The following is a 17,847-nucleotide window of genomic DNA, read 5'->3' as shown; positions in this document are numbered from 1 at the left end:
GTAACAATGTTTTTAATAATACATTAACTCATGCATTCTAGCTAATCTTCAGTTAGAATCCTATGTGCTTTAATAGATTCCTAATGCAAGGTTTACAAACTCCTGCTCTTGCTAGGTCTGTCTTTAGCGCGATCAGTAGTTTGCAGTATTTGTTTACTGTGAGCCAGTTATCATGGCTTCACCCCCACTTCGACTACCTACTTATACCTCTTCCCTGATGGCCGCACTCATTGCCTGAGGAAGAAGCACGCATGCTTTGAATGCGTGCACATCCCACTCCACCTTCTACCCGGAAGAGAAGTCAGTGGCTCTTCTCCGAGGGACACCGCACACCCGGAGGCGCTGGGAGACACCAGCTCAGCTGAAACCAGTGGAGATTCCCCGGATCCCCACTGCTCGCCCTCCCACTGGAGTGGATGAACCCTTTACATGCGGTTTTATCATGCCCTTCCAGTGAGTTTGCATTTGTCTTTTGGAATAAACACAATTTTTATACTGCATTTAGTTAACGCTGCTCTCCTTTTTCTTGTGTTGTATACACGCTCCACAAGTATTAATATGATTACAAACTGATAAATTATTCAAAATGGTGTTAAACATCAAAAGTGCTTTCACTTCACATCATGAATACAGCCATATAGATGTAGCGCAAATCATAAAATGAACAATCGAAAGGAAAAAAAAATGACGTCCGGTCAAAATAATGTAACCACCTTCCCACTGTCATTTGCCTATAGGGCGGGCGGGAAGTGGTTAAGGCTCCTGTGTCCTGGTTAAGGGCTCCTATGTTTAGCCTTGGGTTATTTTCCCCACCCCTCATTTTCCTTTTGGCAATGCCTTTGAACGTCCCACTAGTTATGATTTATGGAGTGCTGTGTCCGTCGATGAACGAAAGAGAAATGGATTTTACCATAAGTACAAAAATCCCATTTTGTTAAAAACCCCTCAATAAAACACTTGTTTATTAAACGCACTATCAGTGCTATGGTATACACATATCAAAGTACATAGGGACATCAAACAGCAGTGTACATCATATCACAATGAACATCACATTGCCTACAGAGTGGCTCCGTCCCTATGCGCTTAATGCTCGGAATATAGGCTTCTGCAGTAGGAGTTACAAACTAATTCTAACATGCAAAGGAAGGATTTTATCATCAAACTACTAGGTGTTCCAAAATAGGCATCTTCAAATTAGAAAAATAGGACAGAAATAAAAAACTATGTATGTATGAATTCTATTTTATCACAGCTGAAACTTCACACAGTTAGTCTCTTCCCCATCTCTCTGCCATTGGGTACTCCTGGTTTATATAGAAGTAATTACTAGGAAAGTGAAGTAGCACTACTGTAGTGACTGGTCCAGTCGTATGGAACACTACAAGGTACCCCTTTAGTCTTGCTAGTCATACCATTTGTAATATTAGCTTTAGTGTCAAACTTCAGACTTAAAGTGTTTCTAAAGGCTCAACAATTTTTACCTTCATGCATTTTATGCATGAAGGTAAAAAACCTTCTTTGTGCAGCTGTCCCCCCAGTCCCACGCCAATACTTACCTGAGTCCCATTGCGATCCAGTGATGTGCACGAGACTCTCCTTCCTCATTTGCTGCTGTCTATCACAGCCAGTGAGCCAATGAGGAGAGAGAGGGGGTGGGGCTGAGCTGCAGCTCTGTGTGTGAATTGACACGCAGAGCAGCAACTTGGGAGTTATATTCATTAGAAGTAGAAAACTGCACTCCGACTTGAAGATGAATAAAAATATATTTATTGAAGAATCCAAAAATCCATAGTTGACAAAAATATCAGAGACAAGGGACAAGACATAGTTGACGTGTTTCACGAAATTAAATTTGCTTAATCATAACTAAGCTTGGGAGTAAGCCTGCTTGGGTGCCCCCATTGCAGGCTGCTTGCTCAGCGGGCATTTGTCAGGAGGGAGGAAGACCCAAGAAGAGGGCAATAAGGGCTGCTCTGTGCAAAACCACTGCACAGAGCAGGTAAGTAAAACATGTTTGTTTTTTTAAAAAAATAATTCCCTTTAATAGCACTTTAAGGGGTTGTTAGTCAAGTCTCTGTATGCCACTTAGGCTGGGTTCTCACTTTTGCAAATTGGATTTGGGTTTCCCGCATCCAATTCGAATGACAGGAGAGTGTCACCGACTCTCAATAGAGCCGGTTCACACAGCTCCGAGGGGGGGGGGGGGCGCAGTCTGCATTTGGCTCTGAAACAGGTGCGAATTCAGGCAGAAATTTACACCTGATTTGCACCTGAACTGGAGAACCGGGACGCATCAAACCCCCTGCTGTAGGCCGCGGCCGCATCAATTGTGAATCCAGCCTCATAGTATATTCACTTTAACAGAAGATGCAGGACAGCATTCAGCACCCATCTGTTTTCCATTACTGTTGTTGAAAATACCTGCCAAGTAACCATCCTGGCACTTTAGAAATGAACTTAAAGCATATCTAAAACTTTTTTTTTTTTAGAATGGTAAAGGGTTAGAATACCTGCCAGATTTTTATTGTTGTCTGTGTTGCCGTGAGCTGGGGAGATCCACCTTTTCTATTTGTCTTGATTATTATTATCAATGGAGCTGAAAGTGAGCAAATTTCTAACATTTTGAGCTTTTAGCACAACAGGAAGATAAAACGTTTTAAGGCTCAGATATACTTTTATTATTAAAAGTGTACTGACATGTATACTATCTAGTTTAATCCCAGCTGTGTGCAAATAAGGTTAACTCAGGCTGTTCTGTTAAGCCATAAAACACCTTGCAGGAAGCCTTAAGCTGACTAAGAAAATAAAGCCATTTATCTCTGCCAAAAGTTACGCAGTTAGCTATTTTGTTTGGAGGCAGAATAGCAAAGAATGTTTTCCTCCAAATAAAATGTAATGATAATATTCATTCCTGTACTGAATTGAGATAAAACACTTTGCAGAAGGAGAGGTCATAAAAAAATAAAAAAAAAAACGGTGTTCTGCATTGAGTGATTGAACATAAAAGCTCAGCACAATAATGCTGGGCATTCTTGAAAGGGCGAGCCTATTATTTTGCAGCTGAATGCGCACTGAAGAGGCTTAAACAGAAAGTTATAATACTGTTAATCTACAGAGAAAGAATTCTAGTATAAAACTTTCTACTAATACATTATATGCTGTGAGTTTGCATACATACATATTATGCTATGTTCAAAAGTTTTCACTGGATGGATCAGGAAGGTAGGTGGCCTTTAGCCTCCGAAGCATAGACCACCCACCCACCCACTCTGGCTGTACTGTTCTGCCAATGACATACTCAGATCAGTCAACTCTGTACAATACTCAGTACATTACATACTTCTCACTGCTCCGCTCCGAATGCTGTGCCGTACATCACTAATTTCATACCACTAATCATTGCAGTATTGCCATAGAGTACCTGAAGTTATTCATACCACTAAGAAATTCCACCATGTTCAATAAATATGCATTTTCCCTAGGTTTAACCACTTCACCTCTGGAACTTTTAACCCCCCCCCCCCCCCCCCCCTGCTCCTGACCAGGCCATTTTTTGGTGATACGGCACTGCCTTATTTTAACTGACAATTGCGCGGTCGTGCAACACTGTACCCAAATAGAATGTAATCCTTTTTTCCCCCCACAAATAGAGCTTTCTTTTGGTGGTATTTGATCACCTCTGCGGTTTTTATTTTTTGCGCTATAAACAAAAAACAACCAACAATTTAATAATAATTTTTTTTTTACTTTGTGTTCTAAAACACATCCAAAAAAAAAAAAATTTAAAAATCTAATTTCTTCATTAATTTAGGCCAATATGCATTCTGCTACATATTTTTGGTGAAAAAAAAAAATCCCAATAAGCCTCTATTGATTGGTTTGCACAAAAGTTATAGCGCCTAGAAACTATGGGATATTTTTTTTTTATTTTTTATTTTTTACTAGTAATGGCGGTGATCAGCGACTTATAGTTGGACTGCAATATTGCAGAGGACAAATCGGACACCCGCTTTTGACACTTTTTTGGGGACCAGCGACAATATTACAATGATCAGTGCTATAAAATATGCACTGTCACTGTACTAATGACACTGGCAGGGAAGGGGGTTAACATCAGGGGCGATCAAAGGGTTAACTGTGTGCCTAGCTAATGTTTCAGTGTAGTGGGGAGTGGCTTTTACTAGTGGAAGGCATTGATTGGTGTTTCTGCTTTACAGAAACACAGGATCCATGCCTACCGTACTGACAGAAGGGCATTCTGCCTTGTTTACATTGTGTACCGAATGATCAGTGGGTGCCGGGGGACATCAGGTCCACAGGACCCGCTGATAAGCTCCCGTTGTGTAAAATCACAGTAGGAGTGAGCCACCGCCGGGGAGCACTCTCACCCAAAACCCAGAAGTGCAGAATCACATATAAATATGTGATTCTGCACAGCAAGGCTGTCCTGTAGCAGTAAGACCCCGTTCACACAGGGGCGATGCTGCTTGCTGGGGCGACTTGTGAAGTTGCGGTGCACAGCGTGCACCGCGACCTCGGCGTGACATGCACGGACTTCATATCATTGAAGTCAATGCAGGTCGCCCCAAAGTAGTACAGGACCCTTTTTCTAAGTCGGAGCGGCTTGTGTCGCTCCTATTAGAACGGGTCCTGTGCTAATCTATGGCAGGCGACCCACCGCAACATGTCAGGCGACCAAGTCGCCTGACAAGTCGCGCTAGTGTGAACCGGGTCTTAATGTGCTATGGGATGTCGGCAAATAGTTAAAGAATAGGCAGGGTATGCATAACATACTAACCAAGATTTTGCAAATTCTCATTAGTTTAGGTACTATATGCAGTTTCAAGGGATACTTCTGCCATCTAAAGAAACCTATATCATATATATCATTAGATTGTAAGCTCTTCTGAGCAGGACCCTCTAAATCCTCTTGTATTTTATTGTATTGTATATGTACTGTCTCCCTCTAATATTCTAAAGCACTGCGTAAATTGCTGGCGCTATAGAAATCCTTAATAATAATAATAATACCCGTTTACAATTTTAGAATAAAAATTGATCTAAGGGATTTTTTTAAAACCCTCTCCAGGATAAATGAATGGGACCTGGATGGGAAGGGGCTCAGGTGAGTATAACTAGCTTTACACCGGGCAGGGGAGGTTATCTGGAGGTGGGAGGCCACTATAGGCAAAAACATTTTTTGGGTAGACTCGAGACAAGTTTTCTTTCAGCTAGTGTTGTTGGTCATAGCAACCAATCCGTTCTGTCGTAATTTTTTTTTTTGTATACAGCTTAGAAAATGAAAATGTAAAAGTTGGTTGACTGCACTCCATTGTTCTCAAATTATTTATGCTCATGGTAGGTTTGGTAATAAACAGAGGAAAACATAACCCCACAAAAGGTAGCTTTAAAATTATTGACTTTATAAAAGGGTACATACTTTACAGAAATAGAGAAGCATGGTATACATCATGCCAGTCATCAGAAACAAAAGGGATACAGAAAAAACATGCTAATGATGAAATCGTCACGGTCTCTCAATATTTGGCCTGGAACTCAGTTTTTTTGGTACCCACTTGGATTTAACCCAAGGCACTCCCTAGAGGTCTATTCATGTCTGTGGGCTGCCAACCAGGGCCCCTTAGTACACTTCAATGTGGTAAATATTCCAACTGTGTGACCATGCTATATTTGGATCCAGCACCTCCATTTCTCACAAAAGGACCACTTGCAGCTGGGTGCAGTGCTGAACCTCCCTTTTCAAGGTATTCACAGAGCCACCAGCACATCAGGAACAGTGTTGCCAGTAATCTGCCTATATTATTAGTCACTTACATTAAAATCTTCCACTAATGTGGGTGACTAATAAATAGAGAATATTCTTGGCTACACTTTGCCGGTAATGCTGGTGGCTCTGAATATCTAAACCATGCCAGCAGACATTGATGTACTCCCTCCTCCTATCATGGCACTAGAACAAAACTGAGCTCATGATCACTGTTGTTCACAAAGCATTAGAGAAATACAGTTGTAGAATGTGGATAAGAAACCAAGAAATGAAGAGATGTGTTTTGATCTTTTGCAGTACTACTAGAAAAACGTATGTTGTCATTAATGTGCGAGCCAGTAAAACTTTGACCCTGGCACAACTTCTAAAACATTTGGAATGCTGTTAAATTGATCCAACTACACTAGCTAGATATGTAGCCAAAAGAACACTGTAGTTTAAATAAAATCTTCATGTATTCATGTTAACATGGGAAAATGTCCAGTAGCTGCATTTATGTGTTGATAATCTCATTACTTGGGTAGACCTCTGTAAATATTAATGTAAGATGTTTGTAGAAATCAAAGACTTTTGTGATCCTTTTGCAGGGCTCAAGGAGATGTCAAGTTATGAAGTACAATTTTTTAAGTGTCTGCTATATTTTATTTATTGCAGAGTAGAACTACCAGGGAGTGTAGCCATCATGACTACTGTTGGGCAAACAATTTGGGCCGAGCATAAGTTTGGTGAACACCTGAAATTCGGGTCGCTCGGAGGGATGTTCGCCTGCCGAGCACCCCATAGTGCACTGCGCAATTCACAGTGCATTCTAGGGCACTAATTTGATGAAGCCATGCAAGTCTTTGCCAATTATGGCACAGAGCACTGTCAGAGGCAACAAAAGTGAGTACGCCCCTAAGTGAAAATGTCCAAACTGGGCCCAATTAGCCATTTTCCCTCCCCCATGTGTGTCATGTGTTACAAGGCCTCAGGTGTGAATGGGGAGCAGGTGAGTTAAATTTGGTGTTATCGCACTCACTCTCTCATACTGGTCACTGGAAGTTCAACATGGCACCTTATGTCAAGGAACTCTCTGAGGATCTGAAAAAAAGAATTGTTGCTCTACATAAAGATGGCCTAGGCTATATGAAGATTGCCACGACCCTGAAACTGAGCTGCAGCATGGTGGCCAAGACCATACATCAAATTGGTCTGCATTGCTGTCGTCCCAGAAGGACTCTAAAGATGATGCACAAGAAAGCCCGCAAACAGTTTGCTGAAGACAAGCAGACTAAGGACATGGATTACTGGAATCATGTCCTGTGGTCTGATATGACCAAGATAAACGTACTTGGTTCAGATGGTGTCAAGGGTGTGTGGCGGCAATCAGGTGAGAAATACAAAGACAAGTGTGTCTTGCCTACAGTCAAGCATGGTGATGGGAGTGTCATGGTCTGGGGCTGCATGAGTGCTGCTGGCACTGGGGAGCTACAGTTCATTGAGGAGCTGAAGGTAAAGGTGATGGACTGGCCAAGCACGTCTCCAGACCTAAACCATATTGAGCATCTGCGGGGCATCCTCAAATTCTCTAATCAGTACAAAAGTTTTCAGCTGTGCTATCATAGTTGCACAAGGGTTTCGTAATCATCAATTAGCCTTTTACCACGATTAGCTAACACAATGTACCATTAGAACACAGGAGTGATGGTTGCTGGAAATGGGCCTCTGTACACCTATGTAGATATTCCATTAAAAATCATCTGTTTCCAACTAGAATAGTCATTCACCACATTAACAGTGTCTAGACTGCATTTCTGATTAATTTAATGTTATCTTCATTGAAAAAAAACAGTGCTTTTCTTTCAAAAATAAGGACATTTCTAAGTGACCCCAAACTTTTTAACAGTAGTGTACGAACACTACTAAGTTAAAAAAAAAAAATAAAAATATATATATATATATATATATATATATATATATATATATATATATATATATATATATATATTGACAGCTAGAATGCCAAAGGTCTGCAAGGCTGTAATTTCAAATGGAGAATTATTTAATGAAAGCAAAGTTTGAAGGACAAAATTATTATTTCAAATAAAAATCATTATTTCTATCCTCGTCAATATCTTGACTATATTTTCTATTAATTTTGCAACTTATTTGACGAGTAAAAGTGTGAGTTTTAATGGAAACCATGAAATAGTCTGGGTGACCCCATGTATATATCCAGCACTGGTAGAAGAACAGGTCACAAGCAGACCCATGTTCTATCAAAGTTGTTGTCAGGAGGCTACAACCAGAGATGCACTGTTAAATTTAGGTGGAGGTTGGTTGCAAACACACTAATATTTTTTTAAATACAGTTTATATCTTTTAAATATTTAAAAAATACAGAAATCTAAAGAACTACAACCACATTTGTTCACTGTTTTGGTAAGTTGATGAGCCTATACATTCTAAACAAGAGGATTCAATTAGAAAAAAATAGCGCTTGCCAGGAAATATTGTACTAAAATGGAAAGTTACGTAGAAAACATAAAAAAGTAACAGCAAAAAAAGACCAAATGGTTAATCAAGTCTGGCCATTTTTTTTTTCTTTATACATGTTTTTTTTTTTTTTGGGGGGGGGGGTTGTTAATCTATGTTTCTCCCATGCATGTTTGAAAACACTTAGTTTTGACTCCCTACCTCTGCTGGAAGTTCACTCAATTTATCATAATTATTCAGGAAATCAACTCCAGCCAGATTCCAGGAAACTCCTGATATGATAGGTGGGTGACTGGGTCCACTTCTTGAAGTGTTTCCTTTTTTTACCTTTATGTGTTATCAGTCAGATCCAACCATAGGTGTGCGCAGCCTATTCCATTAGGGTGTGCACCCTGAAGCTCAAACACACATGCGTGTGTATATATATATTGACAGTGTCAGTAGGGCAGTGGATGGTGTCAATAGTTTTTGTTTTTATTATTTTATTTTTTATTATTCAAAAAAAAATAAAATTATTTTTATTTTCTTTTGTTTAGAAGCCCTGTTAGGGGGCTTTGCTGAAATATCAGGGTTTAACCACTTTACCACCGGAGGATTTTGCTGTCTTACGTCCAGGCCACTTTTTGCGATTCGGCGCTGTGCGACTTTAACTGACAATTGCGCGGTCGTGCGACGCCGTACCCAAACTAAATTTACGTCCTTTTTTTCCCACAAACAGAGCTTTCTTTTGGTGGTATTTGATCACCTGTGTGATTTTTACTTTTTGCGCTAAACAAGAAAATAGCGTTTATTTTGAAAAAATAACAATATTTTTTAACATTTTTTTTATATGAAATTCCCCCCCAAAAAAATGTAAAAATCAAACTTTTTTTACATTTTTGGCCAATTTGTTTTCTGCTACCTATGTTTGGTAAAAAAATCACAATAAGCGTATTTTGATTGGTTTGCGCAAAAGTTATTGCGTTTACTAACTAAGGGAAAGATTTCTGTCATTTTTGGTGGGTTTTTTTTTAACGCGTAATGGCGGCGATCTGCGACATTGCGGCGGACAGATCGGACCCCTGACTGACATTTCTGACACTTTTGGGGGTACCAGTGACATTTCTACAGTAATCAGTGCTATAAATATCCACTGTTACTGTAAAAATGGCACTGGCAGGGAAGGGGTTAACTTTATTGGAGAGGGAGGGGTTAATGTATGCCTGGTGCTTACTAACGTGTGTGGGGGGAGGTGACTGAGTGACACAGGGACAGATAGCATGTTCAGCTATGCTGAACACTGCAATCTGTCACTCCTTGTCACTTAGGTGATCCGCCCGCTCTGTTTACACAAGCAGGTGGATCTCCAAACTCGATTCCCCGACGATCGGGGAAGAGCAGCGGCGATCACCGCCGCTCCTCCCCTGGCCCGACTCCCACTGTGACTGAAAACAGCGGGAGCGCGCCTTTGGCGGCGCGCGAGCGCCGCCTACAGGGGGAGGAGTCCAGCGACGTAGGTCTACGCCGCTGGACGGAATCGAGCCACTTTGCCGCAGTACAGTCCCAATGACTGGTCGGCAAGTGGTTAAATAGGGGGAATCTGCACCGCACAGGGTGATCTGGCAAACCCTGTGCGCACGCCTATGCCTATAGAGTTTCTGAGAGATATAAGAACCCCTCAGGTGTTTTAAGGCCGGCCATACATGGTTCGAATCTCGGTCGGTTCAGCAGGAACCGGACGTGATTCGATTAATGGGCAGGCTGAATGTACCAAGTTGAGTGAATGATCAACTTGGGTACAACCAGCCTACCAGATTCACTTGCAATTATCGCTAGCGGCTGTCATAGCCGCTAGCAATAATCACTATCTTCTCCCCGCGAGGAAGGCTTCCCCTGCTCGCCCACCTGGAGAAGTCAATTGCTGATTCCACGGTCAGCACTGTCTGTGTTGATGGGGGAATCGTTCAAATTTCTTTGGTTGCAGGAAAAAAATTCACACCGTGTATGGCCAGCCTAACTCTCCAGCATCTAACAAAAAACTGAGATATCAGACTTTGGCGGACAGATCCTTTAAAACGTCTAAATCAAACCTAGTACAAAATCCGGCTCTGACACAGTAGCCGACATAAGCCTACCAGTGAAAATGTTTTTATTTTTTCGATTCCCCCCCCCCATGGAAAGTTGCCTTTCATTCCTTGCCTATCTTCTGCTTGGCTGGTGGTTGACAATGCTGGGTCAGGTAATAATGGTTCCCTTCTATTGGCGCCTGCAGCAGGATAGCTTGTCGCTCTTATCTCCTATTTCAATCAGAAGCTGGACCCTCCTTTCATACTGCCGACCACATCAAGGAGGGAGCCTGGGAGGAGAGCTGTGGGTCGTCTTCTCCCTCTGCTCAGCTCATTCAGCTTTTGGGAATGCTTGGGGTCTGTCTCCAGCAGAGAACAAAACGATGATCTAAATGCTTTATGGAACTGCATTAATTATGAGATTGGAGAGGGATGGTTGGGGTAAACTGCAGCTGTCAGATATGACACCGGGGGCAGCTCCTGTGGGTTTCCTGAATGCAGCGTCACGTTGGTCGTACACTTTGTAGCATATAGAAAGGTGAAGGTCTGGAAAAGATGTGACACCCCCTCCGTCTCTTGTTCCTTGGATAAAAGTGCTACTTCAATAGTTAAAAGCTCCTGTGTGTTAGTAAGGATTTTGATGAGGCCAGTTTCCCCATGGGTCTGCCAAAGCTGACCATAGATGTGAGATAACAGTTGCCTAATGTGGCCAAAAATAATCATTTTTGCTGGGCGAGCTGGCTGCTCTTGGTATGAATGTTAATAGGACAGATCAGAGAGTCTCGAGCATCAGTAGAGTTCACTTATACGATTCTCCCATCTACTTTACCCCTTGCCCTCCGGAAGAATTCCCCCCCTTAATGACCAGGCCATTTTTTGCGATATGGCACTGCGTTACTTTAACTAACAATTGCGTGGTCTTGCAACACTGTACCCAAACAAAATTGATGTCCTTTTTTAACCCGGAAGTTTTGTATCATGTATTGATACATGATCCGGTGCAGAGCGGCCGCCCTGCTGTAATATCATCCAACCTTTCAAGGCAGGTTTGAATTTGTCTGGAGGCTGTGATGAAGCAGTTCCACTGAACTTAGTACATCAGGCTTACTCTATGGGACTGACTAAAGGCAAAGTAAGCTGCACTTTGCAAGGTGATTTTTCACAGAGCATAGTGAATGTGGTGAAGTTTCACTTTGCAATGAATATAAAATTACATGCAAGAAAATAATATATATATATATATATATATATATATATATATATATATATATATATATATATATATTTTTTTTTTTTTGGCTGCACTTGATTAGATGATGGAGAGCTTCATGTCACTAAGCTCTGGGGCAAATGCCCTTGCAAAGTAAACAATCTATTTTCCTTTAGTAAATCAGCCCCTATGCCTCTACTGTATTAGAAACAAAACAATGGCTTCTCAGATTAGAAAAATAGTGAGAAATGTGAATGAGATAAACCTGTTCAATACCCTACAACATGTGTTCCCTACAGATATTTCAAGGATGACTGGACTAGAGTGTACTTTAACACCTTAAGGACCGCCCGCCGCAGTTTTACTGCAGCAGGCTGGCCCTCCTGCGCGAACTGACGTAGCCCTACGTCGGTCATGCGCCTGCTGCTAGGGCAGCGGGGACTCCGATGCACAGGGCCAGCGGCTCTGATTGCCGCCGGCCACCCGTGATCGCTCCCAGCTGAGAAAGAAGAACAGTCAGCTGTTGTAAACCTTCTATATAGGATCACAGGTCTCTGTGATCATTTCAAAAGCCCATCCCCCCCACAGTTAGAAACACTCCCCTAGGCTTACATTTATCCCCTTGATCACCCACTGTGTTAACCCCTTCCTCGCCAGTGTCATTATTACAGTAACAGTGCGTATTTTTAGCACTGATTACTGTAGTAGAGTCATTGGTACCCCCAAAAGTGTCAAAAATGTCAGTTAGGGGTCCAATCTGTCCGCTGCACTGTCAAAATCCAGCTAAAAATCGCAGATCGCCACCATTACTAGTAAAAAAAAAACAATAAAATTGACAATTATTTCCAATAGTTTGTAGACTCGATAACCTTTGTACAAACCAATCAAAATCTGCTTATTGCGATTTTGTTGACTAAAAATATGTAGCAGGAAACAAAACAAAAATGTTAAAAAAATTAGATTTTTTAATATTTTTTTGGGAATGTTATATAGCAGAATGTGAAAAATATTGTTTTTTTTTTTTTTTTTTTTTTAGAATTGTTGTTCTTTTTTTGTTTATAACACAAAAAATAAAAATCACACAGGTGATCAAATACCACCAAAAGAAAGCTCTAATTGTGGGAAAAAAAGGACATCAATTTTATTTAGGTACATCGTCACACAACAGCGCAATTGTCCGTTAAATTAACGCAGTGCCCAATCGCAAAAAATGGCCTGGTCATTAAGAGGGCAAATCCTTCCGGTCCAGAAGAGGTTAAAGAGTGGGGGTAGAAGCAGGTTATTATACATGCATGCAAGCTTACTCCTCTATTGTGCAGTTAACACACTATAACACATATTATACATACAATAACTAAGTATAATAAATACATCATTAATATAAATGTATCTGAGTAAGGCTTTTAATTTAAAAACATCCACATATGGTATATTCAGAGCTATACCTACAACAGTTCTATCATTCTGGCAATCTGAATTTATTATTTCCTATATCTTCCTAAACGTAGGACTGGCTGCGCCTGTGTGCAGGGTTTGATTGCATCTGTGCTCTGCTGGAGTTCATTTTTATATATTATGGTTTCCACCGCATGTAATATTTTGATAGAAATTTCAGGGCCAGTAAATCAAGTTTCTGTTCCCTTTTCTTTCAAGATTTTTATAAATCTTTAAATAGAAGACGGTTGGATACTTTTACAGATTTCAACATCACATCATTCTTTATTCTCCTCTATCTTACTATGAAATTGTAAGAAGTGCCTAAGAGACCAACAGTGCTGATTTTAACATGAAACCTGCCTGCCAATTACAGTTCTCCTGTTAAAAAATGAAGTTCAGAACCACAAGTTTTCTGGATTGCAGTGATGTGCTTACCTACCTTACCCTTGTTTGCACATACCTCCAATCAAGACACCAGTTACAAAGTTCAGGCACTGGCATGTTTCTGCACCACTATGCGGCTGAACAGAATTAGTTGTCAGCCCATCTGTTGGGCATTCCCTTATAGTAAGCATACTGGCACCCAGCTACAGTTGAAGATCTCTGGATTACAAGCAAAGAGGTTCAGAACATTAATTAACCACTTCCTGCCTACCTCCGTGCCCCTTTAAATGGGCTATTAAGCCCAGGGGGGCAGGAAGGTCTGCTTAATTATGTGACCACTTTGATTGCCTGTCACAGTGGTCACATGATTGGAAGCCAGCCCCATTACTAGTAAAGATCAAGAGGTTGATAGCTTGGTCCCTGTGCTGGAAGCTCTCAGTGATTGTGCTTAAAGTACCGAAACCCATGCCGCCCATAGATGCACATGTGTGGAGTGTGGGAAATAAAGCCCACCTCCTTGCCTCCACAAATATGCTTTATGTGGGTGGCAAGAGGTTAAATCATTACATCTAATTCACTCTGATCCAGGGATCTTCTGAGCTCAAAGTTATCTAGAAGGCCCCATTTAAATCTCATGTAGTGCTGTTGATTTTTCTAAGCTTAATTTACTAGCGTGTCTGCGTGTCGCGCATAGGGCAGCCCATTCACTTCAATGGGCTGGTCTATGCACATTTGATGGCCATTAAAAGTGCCTGCTTCTTTTTGGGTGACAAGCTTTGCCATTTAGCTGTAATTTCTGATGTGTTTTGCCATCATTTCAGTGCAATTCTGTCGCCCAACACTTAGGGCAAGTGCAAATGGGGCCTAAGGGTCCTTTCACAACATTTTGCACAAAAAAACTCACTCCAAATATATAGAAAATGTACGTACATTGATATTCAATTAACATGCATTTGTTTGCGCATTTCGGTACATTTTTATGCTTGTTGGCATGTGTTTTCTTGTCACCCGGCAGCGGTGGTAGTCATTGGCCCCTGCTGCTATCACTCAAATTCAAAACGCACACATCCTGGCTCATTGATGTGCACACACATGGTCCACCATAGCAAATGGCTTGCTATGAGCGCACACACAGGAGAGGACAGCACTGATGGGGGACTCCAGAAGAGGCGGTAAGGGGCCACTATGTGCAATACCATAGAATTGGATAGAGCAGGTAAGTATAACATTATTTATTATCTTAAATTAAAAAATTAGCCTTTACAACTTTTTTAGGGTAAACGTTACAAATTTTGGTTTCGGAGATTTAGGATAATATACAGAACACATAAGGAAGTTAATGGGCCTATATAATGTGCTGACAAAGATTGCATGTGTATGAAATAAGTGTATTTTGAGTTCCTTTATAACAACAAAGTAAACTTACAGTAAGATCACTTCTAATGGCAAAGTTCTCCGGTTTGACATCACAAAGGTGGAGCCGATGAGAAAACTCGGTGTCAAACTGATGGACCATATCTAAGAAACTGGTGGCAATATCAAGGAGAGCGTTCATCTTTTCCTCACCTGTTTTGCACTGACCTACCACTTCTTCTAAGGAGAAAAGATTTTGTTTCCAAGAGTGTCCAGCACTCAGAAATTCAACTGCATAGAAGTGGCCACAAGTTCCAATGACCTGTAGGACATGTCTACTAAAGTCTTGTAATAAATTAAAGAGCAGGTACTCTTCTTGTTGAAATAAAGACCACATACTGGCCAGCTCCACTTTCCAGTTCTGATTCTTCTTCTTTTCTGTCCAAATGGGCATTATAGTATTGTTTGGTAAATCCAAACCCAGAACATTTTTAATTTCCACAGCTACCATCACCAGCAAATCAGTGTCTGATATACTCTGAGCATCTAGCCCATTTGATAAGTCAGGAGCCTGGAACTTAGAAAAGGCATCATTTTTGGACTTTAAAATGATTGAATTGCCTTGCCAGTCAGCATGTATAACCTTTTTCCCTCGATGGTAGTATAGACAGTGTTTATAAATCAACTTCTTCGTCACACACAGATCTTCACAAAGGTCTCCAGTCACAGCTCCATCAGTGTAATCATAACACTAGAGAAAAAAAAAGAAATATGCTATGTTTTAGTAAGCATATATAATTTGCATGTTACAGGGAAATTCAATATTTTTTCATATTAATATTTTAAGCTCAATACAACATGCTGTCCAGCAAAGGCTGTTCTTGCTGTAATATATCTCTCTATGCCAAATCTCTGCTACAAAAAATACTAAAGAAAAGAAAAGTCCACAGCAACCAGGTATGAACATACATCTTCCAAACTGCTGGTGAAATCTAGAATCTGGATGCTATAGAACAGGGATCTCCAAAAAAAAGGGCCAGTTTACTGTCCTTTAGACTTTAGGTGGGCCGGACTGTGGCCAGTGGGAGTAGACAATGCCCATGTGTCAGTGGGAACAAACAATGGCTCAGGCTTCATGGTCAGTGGAAGTTAAAAAACAAAATGACATAACACCTGTGGTCAGGATGAGGAATAGTGCCCCATGATTGGTATTAGTAGGAAAAATCGTGCACCATCATTGGTGTCAGTGGGAAGAATAGTGCCTCATCATTTTTGCCAGTAGGAAGAATAGAGCCCCATTATTAGTGTCAGTGGGAGAAATAGTACCCCATTAATGTTATCAGTGGGAGGAATTATGCCCCATTGTTGGTGTCAATGGGAGGAATATTAACCCACTGTTGGTGTCAGCAGAAGAAATGGTGCCTCATTGTTGATATCCTTGGGAGAAATATGGTGGCCAAAGGGCTGGATAAAGTCAAGCAAAGGGCTACATCCAGGCCACAGGCTACAGTTTGGAGACCACTGCTATAGAATCACAATCATTGTTCCTCTCTCTAGTTTTGTTTTATATGGCTCCCAATTGTTCCTCATTTAGAGCGATTTTCCCTCATTTACAGCCAAGCCCTTTGTTCCTCCTTGTTCCTCAGTTGTTCCTTTTTTGTTCTGTTGTTTAGACCTCTATAAAATAATTTACTATTTAACTACCAAAAACTTTTATTTTACACTAGACTTTTAATTAAACATCTAAACTATTGTACCTATTATTTTGAAAAGTAGGTATAAAGGAAAAGTAGTGGTGAAACAAACATCTATAGGTCTAACATTTTTACACATGAATTCTTCATGGTCTAATTGGGAGCAATGCAGGGAGTTTGTCATTTGCTGCATAGTTTGCACTGAAAGATTTCCCTCTTTCTCATCTCAGAAAGCTGGAAGGTATAGTTTTATCATTTTAATCCAAAAAATATATACTGAGGGTCACCCGGATTTTCCTACTATATCAACTACATGAATTGACTGTGTTCATCATTTTCTCTATGGAACACTATGAAGGGACCTTAATATGGACCTACTATTAAAATGAATCGCTGACGATCATTAAAAAGTTTAAGAGCCTGTTCAGACAGGGGCGACACGACTTGCTGGGGCGACCTCGGCACGACATGCACGGACTTCATATAATTGAAGTCAATGCAAGTCGCCTCCAGGTCGCCCCAAAGTAGTACAGGACCCTTTTTCTAAGTCGGAGCGACTTGTGTCGCTCCTATTAGAATGGGTCCTGTGCTAATCAATGGCAGGCAACCGACCGCGACTTGTCAGGCGACCAAGTTGCCTAACAAGTCGCGGTAGTGTGAATGGACCCTTAGTGTTTTTGTTTGTTTAACTTCTTGCCAAGAGTAGAAAGCTTTGACTCTCAATCTCCCTACTGAGTCTAAACATGATCTTGGCTACTAGAGCTGTGGGTTTTTTACGTCGAATGCTTTTAGTCTGAAAGACCCTGTCTGGAGGACATGCAATGAAATAACATCATCAGCAAGCTACAACCAGAAAAGGAGGCACTATAAGCAAGTGTGACCCCTCCCAGATACATAAATATTTACAAACTATACATAGAAGCAAGCTTTATAAAATATGAGCAAACACTGATAAGAGTATTTTTAAAAAAATGTTATTTAGCAAAGAAGCTTCCAACAAAAACCACATCCAAATGTGAACCACATACATAGTATGCAAAGTAAAGAGGGACCCACAGGCATCATGTGCAAAATGGCAACATCAAAGAAAGACTACAAAAGAAAAACATATAAGCTATAATAGAAACAAATAAGAGCAATAACATATACGGTATACTGTAACAGGGTGTATAAATGAGATCAAGGTACATAAATAAATAAACCCAATGAAATAAATTATCAGTGTTTACTTTAATACTTAGTATTGTAGCATGTATTTCTGTTATTTTCATCAATGACTCTTAGGCCCCGTTCACATACGAGCGACGCTACTTCCAGGGGCGACCTCCGAGGTTGCGGTGCGAGCAGCGCGCCGCGACCTCGGAGCAGCCGGCACAGACTTCATAACATTGAAGTCTATGGCGGTCGCCTCCTGGTCGCCCCAAAGAAGCTCCGGACCCTTTTTCTAAGTCGGAGCGA

General features: G+C 40.9%; 1 protein-coding gene across 1 annotated transcript in view; it reads right to left on the bottom strand.

The window, feature by feature from the left end:
• DIPK1C (divergent protein kinase domain 1C) overlaps nucleotides 1-17,847 on the bottom strand; it is a gene marked incomplete at its 5' end in the record, with an annotated part of 147,240 nt that overhangs the window by 60,703 nt on the left and 68,690 nt on the right. The window contains one exon of the mRNA XM_082259662.1: nucleotides 14,769-15,446. Coding sequence (XP_082115788.1) covers nucleotides 14,769-15,446 — 678 coding nt within the window. The remainder of the gene's footprint in view (nucleotides 1-14,768; nucleotides 15,447-17,847) is intronic.

The sequence above is a fragment of the Pelophylax lessonae genome (assembly GCF_965119305.1).
Source record: "Pelophylax lessonae genome assembly, chromosome: 5".
In the NCBI taxonomy this organism is placed as follows: domain Eukaryota; kingdom Metazoa; phylum Chordata; class Amphibia; order Anura; family Ranidae; genus Pelophylax; species Pelophylax lessonae.
Note: the sequence above shows the minus strand (reverse complement) of the source record. Positions and strands in the feature narration are given on the sequence as shown.